At 36.1% G+C, this 14815-nt stretch overlaps 1 protein-coding gene across 1 annotated transcript in view; it reads left to right on the top strand.

Moving 5' to 3' along the window:
* LOC106890775 (rab GTPase-activating protein 1-like) overlaps positions 1-14815 on the top strand; it is a 273774-nt gene that overhangs the window by 35238 nt on the left and 223721 nt on the right. Inside the window, exons 10-12 of the mRNA XM_014946791.1 lie at positions 25-127; positions 1402-1568; positions 6388-6535. Coding sequence (XP_014802277.1) covers positions 25-127; positions 1402-1568; positions 6388-6535 — 418 coding nt within the window. The remainder of the gene's footprint in view (positions 1-24; positions 128-1401; positions 1569-6387; positions 6536-14815) is intronic.

The following is a 14815-nucleotide window of genomic DNA, read 5'->3' as shown; positions in this document are numbered from 1 at the left end:
AACCCTGTATGTTTTTATTTTTAGGAATCCATGGGGAAGAGTTCTGATGGGAAGGCTTATGTAATTACTGGAATGTGGAATCCTAATGCACCCATGTTTCTAGTACTTAATGAGGAAACTCCTAAAGGTAATTTAATATAATTTGTAAATTTGTTTTGCCTGACATGGCTTTGATGTATGTATTTTCTCCTGGAAATCTTGCTGCATATGTTTGAGTACATACATCGTCATGTTCCAAGTCCATGGCTAGGAACTTCACTATATAAACATATGTAAAATGGAAATGTGCATAATTGTTCAGAGAGCTGTGTGTTACTGATACAGAGATGTTAAATTAGTGTTTGGGGCTTACGTGTCTGTTCCCTGGTTACTGGAATTTTTTGGTTCTAAGCATGCAGGAGTTGTTTTCCACCTGCTGTACTCACCAAAGCAGTATAAATCCGAAGCATTGCTATTTTCATTCTTTTAGTTTTGAGGTGAGTTGATTACAAATAACATTGCAATCTCTTCATCTTGGGGCAGCTGGAAGTGAAACACTGCAGTGCTTGATTATGTAGCACAGTTTCTAACCACTAGAATTGATGTTCTCTGTGATGGAAAAGGTGTAAATGCAAATCTGGAGTTTGTTTCCTATCAGAAACAAGGCAGAGCTCACATCAGTTGCTTAAAGTATATAAAACCACTGTCACTGTTCTTGCTGTTGGATTTTCAAACCACACTATTTCTTGTAGCATATAGGCAAAACTCTTACTGTGCAGTTTGACACAGTTTCTGGTTTATGATTAGACTTCGTGTGTGTGTGGTGTGGTTTGGTTTTGTGGGGTTTTTATTTATTTTTTTAATGCCCACTTGCCTCTTTGGTCTCATAAGACAAGAGAGTCTTTGGATCCTTTATGTCTGATTCCAAATGTTTATTTTAAAAATCTGTGCTTCCTGCAAGAAAGATGTCAGTTCTGATGGAGAAAAATGGTTACTACCTCTCTCTGAGGTGAATGTTCTAGAAGCAGCAACCCTTTTCTTGCACTGTAAACCTGTAAGATACACTTGGACTCTTTCATTGTCATCCTCTGGTTCGTTGATCCTGCATTCCCCTCTACTTGAAAAAGTTGGAGTTATGTTTCAGTACTAGGAAGGTGGAGCTACTATAGATTAAGATTACTGATCCATGCCTTGCATTAAAAATATGTATTGCTGCTATGAGGAGAGATATTTTTTTATTTTTATTATTTTTAAAGATTACTGATCCATGCCTTGCATTAAAAATATGTATTGCTGCTATGAGGAGAGATATTTTTTTATATTTTTATTTTTATTTAAACAAGTTTACTTCTGCCATTTATTGTTTTGAGAAATTTGAACTTTGACTCATTTTTCTATATGTGGCTTACTTTTCTGTTTTAGATAAGCGTGTGTTCATGACTGTGGCAGTGGATATGGTTGTTACTGAAGTAGTAGAGCCAGTCCGCTTTTTGCTGGAGACCGTTGTGCGTGTGTACCCTGCCAACGAACGCTTCTGGTACTTCAGCAGAAAAACCTTCACAGAAACTTTTTATATGAAGCTAAAGCAGGTATTGCACTTTCTTTTTTTTTTAGAAAATTTGATGCTGGGAGCATTCATTTTGTCTGTCTTAACTTGGCCTTTCTAAAGGCACCTGCACCTCAGCAGTTTGTTTCTTTTAACTATTTATTGCTGAGATCCTTAAAGGCATAGTGGTTAAGTAGCATAGATAAACATTCAATGCCTTTGTAAACTGAACTACAGTGAGTCATAAGTCATTGGCTTTGTGGGCTTGAACAATTTTGAACCTGCCTATTGAATTCTCTGTAATTTCATACAATCTGGCCTGTGTGCAGATATCTAAAGCAAGTCCATTTGACTGGTAAAATTGGGAAATGACTTTTTAATTTTTCACTGTAAAATCAAGTAATACGTATCAAAGGGAAACCCGGGGCTACTGAGGTTCAAAATGCTCTGGGTGGTCCTGCTTTAGCAGGGGAGTTGGACTAGATGATCTCTATGGTCCCTTCCAACTCTAAAAATTCAGTGAAATTCAGTAAAAATGTGAAGGTAGGTGGCTGTAAGAATATAATCAATTAAAGGCAAGGAACCTTATGCAAAGGTTTAAAAGAGTTAGATTATTACTCTCGTTTTCTCAAAGTATCTGAGAAGGTAGGTCTCTCCGTGTTTTCAAAAAGATAAGTTTGGAAGAAGATTATCCGGAAAAGTAAATTGTGATTCATGGAGAAGCTGCCATGTGTTTACCCTTGTGGTTGCTGATGAGGACAAAAAATTATCTACATTATTGTCCTTCACTCCCTCTAGGCTTTGTGAAAGGGGAGGTATGGGCCTTATTGTTGCAATGGTTTATTAAATTAGCATTCTTTGCGTGATTTCATGATGGTGACTGTAACCTTATGAAATGTCCAAACAGCAGAAAAGAAATCACCATTTTTAGCAAACTTTTCTCTGACGTATTTTAGTTTGTCAATCCCTTCAAGTTTGGCTTTTAAGTCAAGTTGTGCAAACACTCTGCGATTCTACAGAGGGGGGGAAGTGGTTAAGATGAATCTTAATGCATAGCTGTGTATTCCCTCTCTGTTAGCTTTCCCAGTCCTGTGCTTGTGTGATTAGTGTGCATTTACTTCTTTCTCAAGCAGTAAGAGATGATATATCCACCTCATCTAGTAATGTTTGTTGAATAGTTATCTATTGAGTAGAATGCTAAAGTATCTTCCAGTTTTGGCATTGGATGAGGTATTTGTCTGCCCTTTATCATTGTAGTAGTATCTTCCAGTTTTGGCATTGGATGAGGTACGTAAAGTATTTGTCTGCCCTTTATCATTGTAGTGTGATGCACAATTGCATCCTCCTCCATCAACTGCTGACCTGCTTTCTCCAGAGACTTATGTTGTGGTATTGGTTCAAAAAGTGAACAGCAAAGGCTGTCTGTATCACTTGCTTTGGAATAGTGGTCCATCATCTTTGACTAATGAAAGCAAAGAGCAGTTAATTTTACTGAGCTTAATGTGAATATTTGACTTGTCATCTTCCTGTAATAGGAAGGATAGGGAATAGGAATAGGGCACAGTAATGGGTCTAAAAAACCAAGCTCTGTTGATATTACATGGCAAAAGTGCAGCTGTGTTTAACACTTAGTGAGTAAATAAATCTCGTTGAATGCTGTTTCTGTATTTCTTCTAGAGATTAGCGTAGCAACTTAGAATTCAAGAAAATCTGAGAAACCCAACTGTTATATGCAAATGTTGACAATATCTACATTTTAAATTTAAAGAAAACACATTTGAAAATCTTACATTCTCAGCTGTTTGATACTTATCTATAATCAGTTAAGCTTTCCTTTTAAATCACTTTACAACTGTAACGTTTTTAATTGAGTAATATGGATGCTTTCTTTTTTTCTTTCTCACCTCTTATAATGTGACAACATACATGTGCCTCCCCTCCCTGCACAATATGGATGCTTTCTTTTTTTCTTTCTCACCCCTTATAATGTGACAGCATACATGTGCCTCCCCTCCCTGCAGAAGCACGTTCATTTCTTCCTGCTGTAAAATTCTGAGGAGCTGTTCTGCAGAATTTTTAGGAGAGGAACACTTATAATCTTTTAAATCTTTCTACAAGATTAGGTCCTGATTGTGCATGACAGGGTCTCTCTGGTTGACCTGTAGCGAGTCTTTATTTAACCTGTTATCAGTTGGACAGTTTGTATTGAAATAGCTGTTCCTGCAGATACCTCTGGAGGATGCTGTACCTCAGGGCACTACTTATTCCTTGGAAAATAACTTTGTAGTTGGCATTGGGATCATCCATTTATGGACTTTTGGGGAAAGCAGTTGATCTTAAGTAGATTCCAGCGAATGTAACAGTAGATTATTAGATATTATCAAAAGCCTCAGCTCCAAACATAGGTGGCTTGTCTGTGCGGGATAATGAATCCTGGGGTATAATTTCCTGCTGATGTAATATCATGACAATAATACTATTGGTCATTGTGCAAATGTAGCATGTTTGACTGTGGGTGAGAAATTCATGCATGTGGTCTGTCCAGTTCTCAGTTCTAGCGTGCAGAGTCCTTGGGAGGAACCCTTAGACTTGGGCTGTCTCAGCAGGGTGCCCATTCCAGTAAGGAAGCATCCATTACTGGTGTTCCAAAGTGAATCAAGCCATGAAATGGCATTTTCCTGCAAGGGGTAAATGGGACCTGTCTTTATTGGCAGAAGAAAAAAATCAGAACTTCTCTGAGGAAGGATTCAGACAGATTTCATAGTCTGAACCAAGACTGGTGAAGTGCAGTCAGATGTGAGGAATGACATAAATGCAGGTTGCTGTGTGATTTAGGATTGTTCTTTCTTTCTTTCATTCGTTCTTCTTTCTTTTCTTTCTCACTGTGTTATTCATGCACATTTTCGTAGTTAGAACATGATCCTTGTAAAGGTGGATTCCTTTACCAAATGCATGCTTCAGAAAAAACAAATAACCAAATTATTTGCATTTTATAGAGATGGGTCTTGTGGCTAACTAGAACATGTTCAAGGAGGCGAAGACTTGTAATATACAACAAAATCCATAGTACTTCATGCCTTAACTCCCTCGAAAGTAAAAGCTATAGATAGCGATGGTTAATACTATTAAGGGCATCAATACTTGATTGATTTAACCAAGTACTTTGTAATTACTTGATAATGGTATTTTGTGAGAATAAAATAGGGACAATGGCTCTAATATCATCCTGCTAAATGTTATAATATGCAGGGGTTTTATGCCTGCACCCCAAAGTTCATTAAGCTGACTTCATGAGAAGTTCGGTCAGCAAAACTGGCTTATAATTTGTGACACTGCTTGCAGGGAATATCAGCTTTAAAGTAAGCAGATCTGAATGATTAATCTAAAATACAGTAAGAAAGTTTTCTCAGTATAAAAACATTGATGTTGTCAGTCCAAGCAGTCCCTATTTAAGCTACTCGCCTGCATAATTTTGCCAGCTTGTTGAAATTGTAAGTGCTGGTCAGCTTTGATGTGCATCTCCAGCAAAGGCGTTGTGGAGTCTTCCAACTTTATAATAATTTTGATGGTTTTTAAACGAATTGAGTTTTCTCTAACAGAAATACTGAAATTGTGTTCTTTTCTCTTTCATGGTTAATTTGATGTTTTTAATATGTTCAAGAAATTACCTTATTTTAACTGATTATGCAAGATGCACAGAGAACAAAACAGCCCAACATTTTGGGCTGGTTCATTTAATACAATCATTAGTTTGCAGTTTCATACAGTTCTCTGCAAATATATTAATCACTGCACGTCACTGAATAATAACTGTGTTCAGAACTGTAACTCAGAGGAGAAATTAATACTTAGTTTAAATCTTGCAACCTTGTATCCAGTGCTTAAAGTATAGGTAACGTCTTTTTTGATGTGAATATCCACTGAATGTATAAGACTTAGATTAAACTCTGAACTTTTCAAACTTGAAGTAAAAAGAAACCAAACAACTTCCCCCTGCTCCCCAACCTTTGAGGTAGTTTGCCTTGAAAGTTACCAAATTCCTAGAGAGAGAGATTTGGAAGAAAAACTGCTTTTACAGAACAAGATTATTTCTGCTGAAAATATTCAGACCTCAAACAGGAAGAAAAACTGCTTTTACAGAACAAGATTTCTCTTGAAAATATTCAGACCTCAAATGTATTTTGTTACAGGTACCACACCCAAATATCCAAGTTAATTTAACTTAGCTTGACAGATATTCATGATTTGTACATGTGTGCACAGGCAGATATATGCATTTCCCCATTGAAAGGAGTATATTACACTCACTGGAAAGATTACTTTTTCTGTTTTTCTAATGAGTAAAACAATACAAGGAGCTTTTAATAATTTATGGTTTTCCAAAAGCATGAGGTTTTGTTTCCTCTTTAGTCTTGTCTTCACCTACTAAAAACTCTTACTGTTACATTCCCCCTCCCTCCCGTTCGATTCCTATTTCTGTGATGTCAGTTACTCCAGTATTTTTCCTGTTTGTTCTCTCCTCTCTCTCTTGCTGTGGTTTGTCTTTGACCTCATCTCCTTATAGCTACTTAAATTGGAAAGATTTTTTTTATCATTGTTCTGGGCAATACTTAAAATGGTTGTTAAGAGGCAACTTTGGAAACAATGCACTTTTATTTATAGTTTCTACCTATAAAACTTAAATGGAGCTGTCGGTTACTGCCAGTCTGCGTGTGCAAAGAAATCTGAGGGGGTCTTGCCCAAACTGTTGTTTAGCCTTGATATGAGATTTGTTTGTATGTGTTTGGGGTTGGTTTTGGCATACTATTAGAACTGTGTTTATCAACAGTGGGGACCTAACGCATACCCACATTTTGTTTTAGTCTGAAGGGAAAAGTCACACAAGTGCTGGGGATGCAATTTATGAAGTTGTCAGTCTACAAAGAGAATCTGCAAGAGAGGAAGAACTGGTCAGCCCGACAAGTGGAGGAGGGCCTATGTCATCATCCCAAGAGGATGAGGCAGAAGAAGGTAAGAATAAATGAGTGTTTACAGTTCCCTTAGTACTATTAGATTTCTGCTGTCAGTGTACTCATTTAATTCTTCCTATTTGTGTCTATTAGAAATACAACTGTTTTGGACAAAACAATCACACATGATTTTCTGCTAGCAGCAGTTCTTTAGTCATGGGCTTTTTACCAACCCATTATTTGGAGTTCTTCCAGTAGCAGCAGCAGAAAATGCATGTCTGTGTTTCTGTGTGCTTCAGAATGTATTACTGATGCACTTGTGCTCAGTTTACAAGATAGAAAACCTTTTCTAGATAGATTTTCTTCTCATCAGAAGACATTGCCCTTGAATGTGCTGCTAATGGACAGCATTGAAATGGGCTTTAAATGCCTATTTGTAAAGAAAAGCAAAAAAAACCCCAAAACCCAAATGGACACATACAGGGAAATTCCCCATTCCCAAACTGTCTGCTTAGCATGTGATTCCTTCCTCCTCATTTATAACTAGGGCTTATCAAAATATCTGCTGGTTCAGTTGGGGATCATGTTGGGGATTGCTGCTGTTCATTAACCAAGTGTATTTGCTTGCCCCTTCCAAAGCTTACAGTACCTCAATGTCTTTCCCACTGGTGTTTTTTTTGTTTGTTTTTTTGTTTGTTTGTTTGGATTTTTGAAGGCCCTTGGCTTACTGTCCTCTCTCTGTCTCTGAGGGTTAGCCCATAGCGTTCAGAATAGGCTTTCTACGTGCCATTTTTGATCTGGATATCTGACCTACTAGAACTTGTGATAGCTTTACAAAGTTATTCTTCAGATTTCTGGCACTGTTCTGACAATACTATAAAAAGTCTCACTACAGCAGAAAAATTCCTTCTTGATTCTTACTTATAGGTAAGTAGCTGGATATTAGTTTATACAATGCAAAGCAGAACCCTCTGATTAACAGTCAGGAGCAGACAGGTATGGTTACTCTGTTCCAGTTACAAACAAAAAGGCCCACGTATCCCAGGTGACACCAGGCTTACAAAGCCCACGACCAGGTGCTCTGATGAATTGAAAACCTTCTACTGATTCCTGGAGGGAGTGGGATGGGCATTGACTATCAGTGTTATTCCCTACTTTGTATCAAGTACCACTTCTGAATTGTAAAAACACTATTTTCTCTAAAGTAGCTTTTATACTTAATTGGTACTTGTGGTTGCTTTACTGTTCATAGCAAGAATTATTTCAGATTTGACCTTTGGGTCTTGTGGTTCAGCGTAGCGTAGTTGAACATCTGTGGGTGTTCTTTCCCTTGCTGGATGTTTGAGTTGTATAGTCAAAATGTTTTCTGGAGTTTGTTTGATAGGATAGAGTTTAAGTAATTACTTGAATACTTTTTAAAATACTGCTTCTTACTTGGAAGAGTAAAGTACTGTTCCACAATTTGATGAATGCAGCACAATTAGTGCTACTGTGGGTATCATCCTCTTGGTGCTATTATAGAATGGCTTTTTTTTTTTTTTATAGAGTAAAAGTGTTCCACTGGGGTATGAACCCAAGTTAAACTTTGGTTTAGCTTCCTAATGCTAGTTTCCATATTTTAAATGTAGATTACTTCCTAAGAGAAGACATTAAAAATATCATGATGCGACTCTGTTCTCATGGAAACTGCATTTAGAGTTATCTGCCTAGAAGTTATCTATCCTAGTGGATATGCAGGTTAAATGAGTCATTTGCAGTTGTTCTAAATAAATCTCTTCATTCTTTTTCTTTCTTTTTCTTTTCAGGGTACTAATTATGATGATGGAAAAAAAAAAAACCCTTGAGTTTACAATGTCTTGTCTTAGCCTTGGAAGAAGGCTTTTTCTTTTCTTTAATGTTAAGGATGGTAGATACCTGGCCTTATAGTTGGGGTTTTTTCTGCTCGCCACCTGACTAGGGCAGGTGTGCATTATAAGGACTTTATTATTTCATAGATCAGAGGCTGGTGTTCCCATTACAGATATTGAGAATTATTACCTGTTCTACTTTTTTTTTTATTTCTGCCATATCCTCATATATATCCTACGTGCCCAGAGAATATTACCTAATTTACTTCAGAAACACTATACATTGCAGTTTCATTTGTATAATGCTGTAAGAATGCATGCCTCATTTGCACTTTACCTGATTTCTGTGTACTCTGTGTGTGTGTGTGTGCATACACACAGCTCAGTGGGATGTCTTATGTCATGAGTATATGAATAAAGATGTTGATAAGAAAAAGGCATTTTTTTTCAATATTTTTATTGTTTTTCTTTTAATGAAAGGCCAAACATGATTCCCCCCTTCCCCGATAATGATTTAAAATAATTACTGTACTAGTGTTAGGCGTAGTCCCTTTCAAATGCACAGCAACTACATATAGGAAATTGAGATCATATATTCCCAAAATAGCATTCATAGCTTTTAATATTCTTTTCTTATTTTAGCTTTATTTTTCATCTGAACAGCTATATAAAAATATTAAGATCTTTGCAAAGATTGGGCAATAGCTACTTAGAGATCTTTCAGATCAACCTCACTTTTTTTAAATTATTAATATTATAATAGATATTTCTGGCAACCCAGCCATCTATGGTTCCTTGCTTTGGAGATAATAATTTTAAAAATGTAATTAATATTAAAAATTTCTTGTCAAAACCTAGAATGTATACTGCTTGATAAGAAACTTTCTATTAAATTCAGAATATAATTTTAAAAGACTCAAATACATAATGAGGAAATTCTTACTCCTTCTGGAAAGGTTTCAAATAAAACCAATTTAAGTATCCATTTTTTTTCAATAAGCAGAAAAATACACAGTTAATATTTAATTTTGAGTAGAACCTTGTAACATGGTGAAGAGCACAATTGTTTGAACTAATCTTTTTCCTTTTTGGAGCATTAAGAATAAGTGAGAACATGTATGGAAGCGGCGGTTTGTATATTGCATTATTTAAAAAGACAAAGCTGCACAGAGCATTTTCATTGTGGTGTCATTGTGTGGCAGGATGAAGTGGCTGGCTGCATGTGTAAGCCTAAATATTGGAGAAAGTTGCTTTCCAGCAGAAGCTTTCACAAAGAGAATGTAGTCCTAGAAACAAGTAACAAAGGAGAAGGGGAACAATACATTGGCTTCTTTTAGCAGCAGTTCTTGCTTAGACCATACATGACTAGATGACCTTTGGAGGTCCCTTTCAGCCTGGATGATTCTCTGATTCTCTGAAATTCCTTTTGCTCTAATATTTTAATTCTTTTTGTGTTTGTTTTCCTTAATTATAATGTGACATTTCAGGAGAATTCTAGATAACTCCATTTAAGTTTCTTCTTGAATCAGAATAACGTTAGAAGGTTGAGGATCACTAAGTGGGAGCAATTATGTTTAAAACCAGAAAGTAGTCTCTTAACTGGTTGTGACTGACTTGGAAGATTTTATTTTTTTTTTTGCTGAAGTTTTATGTGGTACCAAGTGTCTGGTTACTAGCTCTTGTTCCAATCCATAAATTGCACGCCGAGTAAACAGGGCATGTTTTGCAGGCATCCTGAACCAGGTAATTCATGATAGGTAAAAGATAACACGCCTACCAAGTCTTCAAAATGAAGTTTCTGAGCATGAGTTGTAGATTGCCTCTAGAGCACTCTCAGATAAATTCCAGGAATGCAGTTCTGTTTGGGTTTGTGTTTTTATTTACAGCAGCAATAGATTTCTTGACGGTTTACATGTTACTTTTTTGACAGCTGAGAACTGAGCAGGAAGGCAGCTGACAGCATAGTGGATACTAATCTGTGAACAGTGCACTTAAACCAAAAAGCATCCTATTGAAATGTCTTTTTCCAGTGGTGCCCAGTGACAGAACAAGAGGAAACGGGCACAAACTTGAGTATAAGGAGTTCCACCTAAATGTGAGGAGGAACTTCTTTACTGTGAGAGTGGTAGAGCCCTGGAACAAACTGCCCAGGGAGGTGGTGGAGTCTCCTTTTCTGGAGACATTCAAAACCCACCTGGACATGTTCCTGTGCAACCTGCTCTAGGTAGACCCACTCTGGTGGGGGGGTTGGACTAGATGATCTCCAGAGGTCCCTTCCAACCCCATATGATTCTGTGATTCTGTGGTGTTCAGTTATTGGTCTTTAATAAGAGGACATTATATATAAGTAGGAAGCTGTACAAGTAAGAAAGGGCAGCAAAAGAGAAGAAATAACAAACTTCAGAGAGCAGAACTTTCTCTCTGTGTTCTCTTTAGCTGTCTTAACACTCAGAACAAAAAGAGGTATTATACAATAGAAAAATTAAGCTAAGAGGTATGAAAATTCAGTGTGGAGATAGTGAAATTTGACAATGAATACAGAAATAAAAGGATAGAGGACCCTGAAAGCTTCAAAGAGATCTGAGTGTGATGTACTGCATGGCACAAAAAGATGGTGTGCAGAGTAGATAAGGAGTGGGCAATACTAACTGATCGGAAATGATCAGCCAAACTAAATTAGGATACACTGTCAAATGTTGTGGGTGGGTGGAGGCTGCTTTCAGGATTCAAAAAGCAAAGGATTAGAGGAGGTGGTGTTTTAAGTGTCAATAGAGCTATTGAAAGTATTTTGTGATAAAATAGAAGTTTACGATGAGGATATTTGTGTGAATGAGAGGAATGACATTAATAGTGTGGAAGTAGTCAACTCTGCATTTTTATCCAAATTAAAAATAGCTTCATGTAATTCATAGCAACTGTTTGTTATATTAATCCAATACAGAGTAATGTTGGTGAGTCTTAAACAAGATCAGTTCAATCCGTATTGGAGCCTTTCAGCTATCTCCATAAAAATTAACTAAAACTTTATAAATCCTAAATTCATGAGGTCTTTTGGTTAGTGGCTATCTTCAGACAAGAACCCTTGCTGCAGTTCTATAAGAGATGAGTTTTAAAATACAAGCACTTCCGAAGAATGCTGTTCTATAGCTTAAAAATATTCTTGATGAGTCTAATGTAATTTTATGGACTCTGCTATCCATTCTTTTGCCCTGGATTATTTTCATGCCTTACAAGTTAACTTTTGTTATTAAAAATGCACTCAGTTGACTTTTGCAGCTATTATTGTGCTTCCAGAAAGAATATGATCCCTTCCTTGGTATATAAAAAAACCCCACCCAAGTGCAGAAGACTGTATTTTTTTCAATGTGCCCTGTATAGTGGCAGTTCTTGTTGATAGTTAGTTGTATTTAATTTTTTTTCATGCAAGAATGGCCTTTCTGTTCAAGGGCAAGTATTTGAAATGTTTTGAATTTGAAGCACTTCTGTGGGTTACAGAAGTATTTAATGGAATTGCAGAGTTGTAAAAGAAATGGAAAACTGGAGAATTTTAAGGTTGTTTGTGTTGCAGGTTTATAGGGAGATGGAAGTACAGGGAAGGCCACCTGTCTCCTGGGGTTCACATTCTTTCCTGTCCTGTAACCCAGATTGCTGTTGGGAGTTCAGGTGTAAGCTGGGTTTGCAGGCTGGGCCCTCGAGAAATGAGCTATTATATTCCCCTCTTCCTCCCCAGTATCCACAAGACACTCCTGCAAGCTGCATCTGGGAACACACCGTAGGTGGGGATTTTTTCTTTGATAAAATCTGTAGCTCGTGCTGACTTTGTGAAGTTCAAGGCAAAATACAATTCCATCATTCTGGCCTGGTGCTCCAGGGAAATCCGTTGACTTGAGTTTATTCTTGCAGAACGTTAGGAAAAAATTATTTCAAATTCAGGGAGTTTTCAGTTCCTTGGATACATAGGTGAAATCAGTTTCTTGATTTCAGTCCTTTTTTTCTAGCTTACCTAAAATCACTTCAGATTGAGATGCGAAATAAACATTTTTCAGTTCCTTGGATACATAGGTGAAATCAGTTTCTTGATTTCAGTCCTTTTTTTCTAGCTTACCTAAAATCACTTCAGGTTGTGATGCGAAATAGACATTTTTTCAGTAATAAATGAGCATAAATTGTTTGCATCTTGTCTGGAAGCAATTGCAGATTATTTTGAATGTTTCAGATGGTTTGTTTTGGTAGTGGTTATCTTCCTTGTCTGCCTATAAACAGTATGGTAGTTTGAAAGTAATTTAAAAAAGGATTTGCAATCCTCTTGTTTTATTAGGAATTAGATCTTTCTATTGCTAGAGGATCTTCTCAGGTTTCAGTTACAAGTGCCATAGTTTTGTGTGGCCTCAAGCTGCCACTACTATGCCATATGATTTTGCATATCATTAAAAAAAACAACTTTATTTAACATATTTAATATATAGATGATGAAAAAGATGATGAAAAAGATTTTTCTCAACAAACAGTTCCCCCCACTTTTTACTAACAAGAATCTCACTTTGAGGTTAATAATTATATTTTTAGTTTTGGTCATTAGCTTTACAGTATTTTGTTAAGTCTAAGTATTTTGTAATCAAAGTGACTTGAATACTGCCTTGGCACTTTAAGTAAATGCTAGGCAAGATATAATTTTAATGTGTTTATAATGTTGATTTTTTTTTTGTTTTGCATTTGATATTATCAAATACGGCAGTAGGTACTAATTTACAAATTTGTAAATTACTAATATGGAGTAAAGAATTGCATTGCCTTAGAATTGTGACAGCATCTCAAATTTCATTTTTCTGGTGTGTTCTCAAAGCTGTCAGCTTTCAAACAGCAGAGTACATGTGGAAGATGTTTGTATTTACAAGAATACCTCCACTGTGCAGCATTTAGTTGGCTTTGTCATCTGTGTGGGAGCAAAACTACTGAAGTGATAATTTTTCTCCACTGTTCTATTCAGCTTTAGGCAGTTGTACATTAAATTTAGATATGTCACGGTGGCACACTTATATGTTCAGTACATGAGGGTAGAATCATCTCTTTGCACACTCAGATTTGGATGCACAGTTAAGGTGTATTTTTGTGGTCTGCTGTTGTTTTTAAATTACTCTTATTTAATGTAACAGCAATGCAGGGCCCGAGTGGAAACTGTATGACACAGAACCAAGATATGTTTTTAAATGCAGAATTTTTTATTGAAAAGAAGAAGTTGGTTTGGTTAGCTAGTTCACACAACCATCAGGATTGCTTAAAAGTAGAAGTGGGAGTCCTTTGAGCAATTTTGCACAGACTTCTGTACTTAACCTGCAAAAAACATTATTGTGTGCAGTGGGTGGAAGACAGGTATCATCCAATCCCATTCTTTTGCACCTTTTTCAGTCTTTATCAAATGTAAGCTTTTCTTGGGATCCAGATTTTTGGTTATATAGAGAAGTTAATTGAGTTTGCAAGGTAATAAAGACTTTGAGATTTGACAGCATTAGCTTTTGCTTGAATGGTTCTAACTGAAAAATATTTATCTTATAATTCATAAAAAGGAAAAAGTAATGGCAAAAACCAGTATTTTTATTCTGGCTTTTAGTGAAGAGTTCAGGTATCTTTCTTTTTTGTTTTTATTCTCTTTATATGTACTTCAGTAGCTGCCAAATTATTTTTTTCTTCAAGTTAATTATGTAACTTAAATATAAACAGAAGGCTCTTGTGAGGAGAATTTACTGCAAGTCTTCTTTGTTCATATTCATAAATCCATATTTTTCTGCTTCTGATTATTGCTCTTCCCTCTAAATTAGAAAATATACTGAGGATTGTAATTTCATAACTATATCATTTGGAAGGCATTTTGAAATCTTTTTGTCTTCATCAAAATGTTTTGTAATGCACTAAAAAATTTGACCTTTCTGAAAATCTACCTTATTTAATATTAGAATGAATTTTATGACTTAAACTTTTTTTCACACTTGTCTTCCCTGGCAAAACTATAGTTCATGCTCTATAATTTCCTGTTACCTTATAAATGGAAAGTTACTTTTTTTGTGGCCTTTCTCACGATCCTCTTTTATCTAGTATGTATGGAATGATTCTATGTCAGTAACGTCTATATCTTGTTGCCCTGATAATATGCTGCCAACTTCAGCTCCCCCTTCATTTTTGTTCTTCTCCTACATAAAAATCAAACTCCTGATTTTTGAAGTATTCAAATTCTGTTCCCACCTATCTTCATGACCTGATTTCCTTCTCCTTCAGGCTGCTCCAACTATATTATTTTTCAGTTCCTCCTACTCTTTTATTTCATTTGTAACAGCTTCTCAATAAAAACTCATTAAAAATCCTTTTTTCTTCTTCACATCAGTACTCAGATCCCGCCTGTTGATTTTTATCTGCTATATTCATGCGTTTCTACTCATTTTAGGATGTACTTCACTTATTTACTTTTAGGCTTGAACTTTCTGAAACGGCAGTATAGTTTT

This window comes from Calidris pugnax, unplaced genomic scaffold, assembly GCF_001431845.1.
Source record: "Calidris pugnax isolate Ruff unplaced genomic scaffold, ASM143184v1 scaffold30, whole genome shotgun sequence".
NCBI classification, from domain to species: Eukaryota; Metazoa; Chordata; class Aves; order Charadriiformes; family Scolopacidae; genus Calidris; species Calidris pugnax.
Note: the sequence above shows the minus strand (reverse complement) of the source record. Positions and strands in the feature narration are given on the sequence as shown.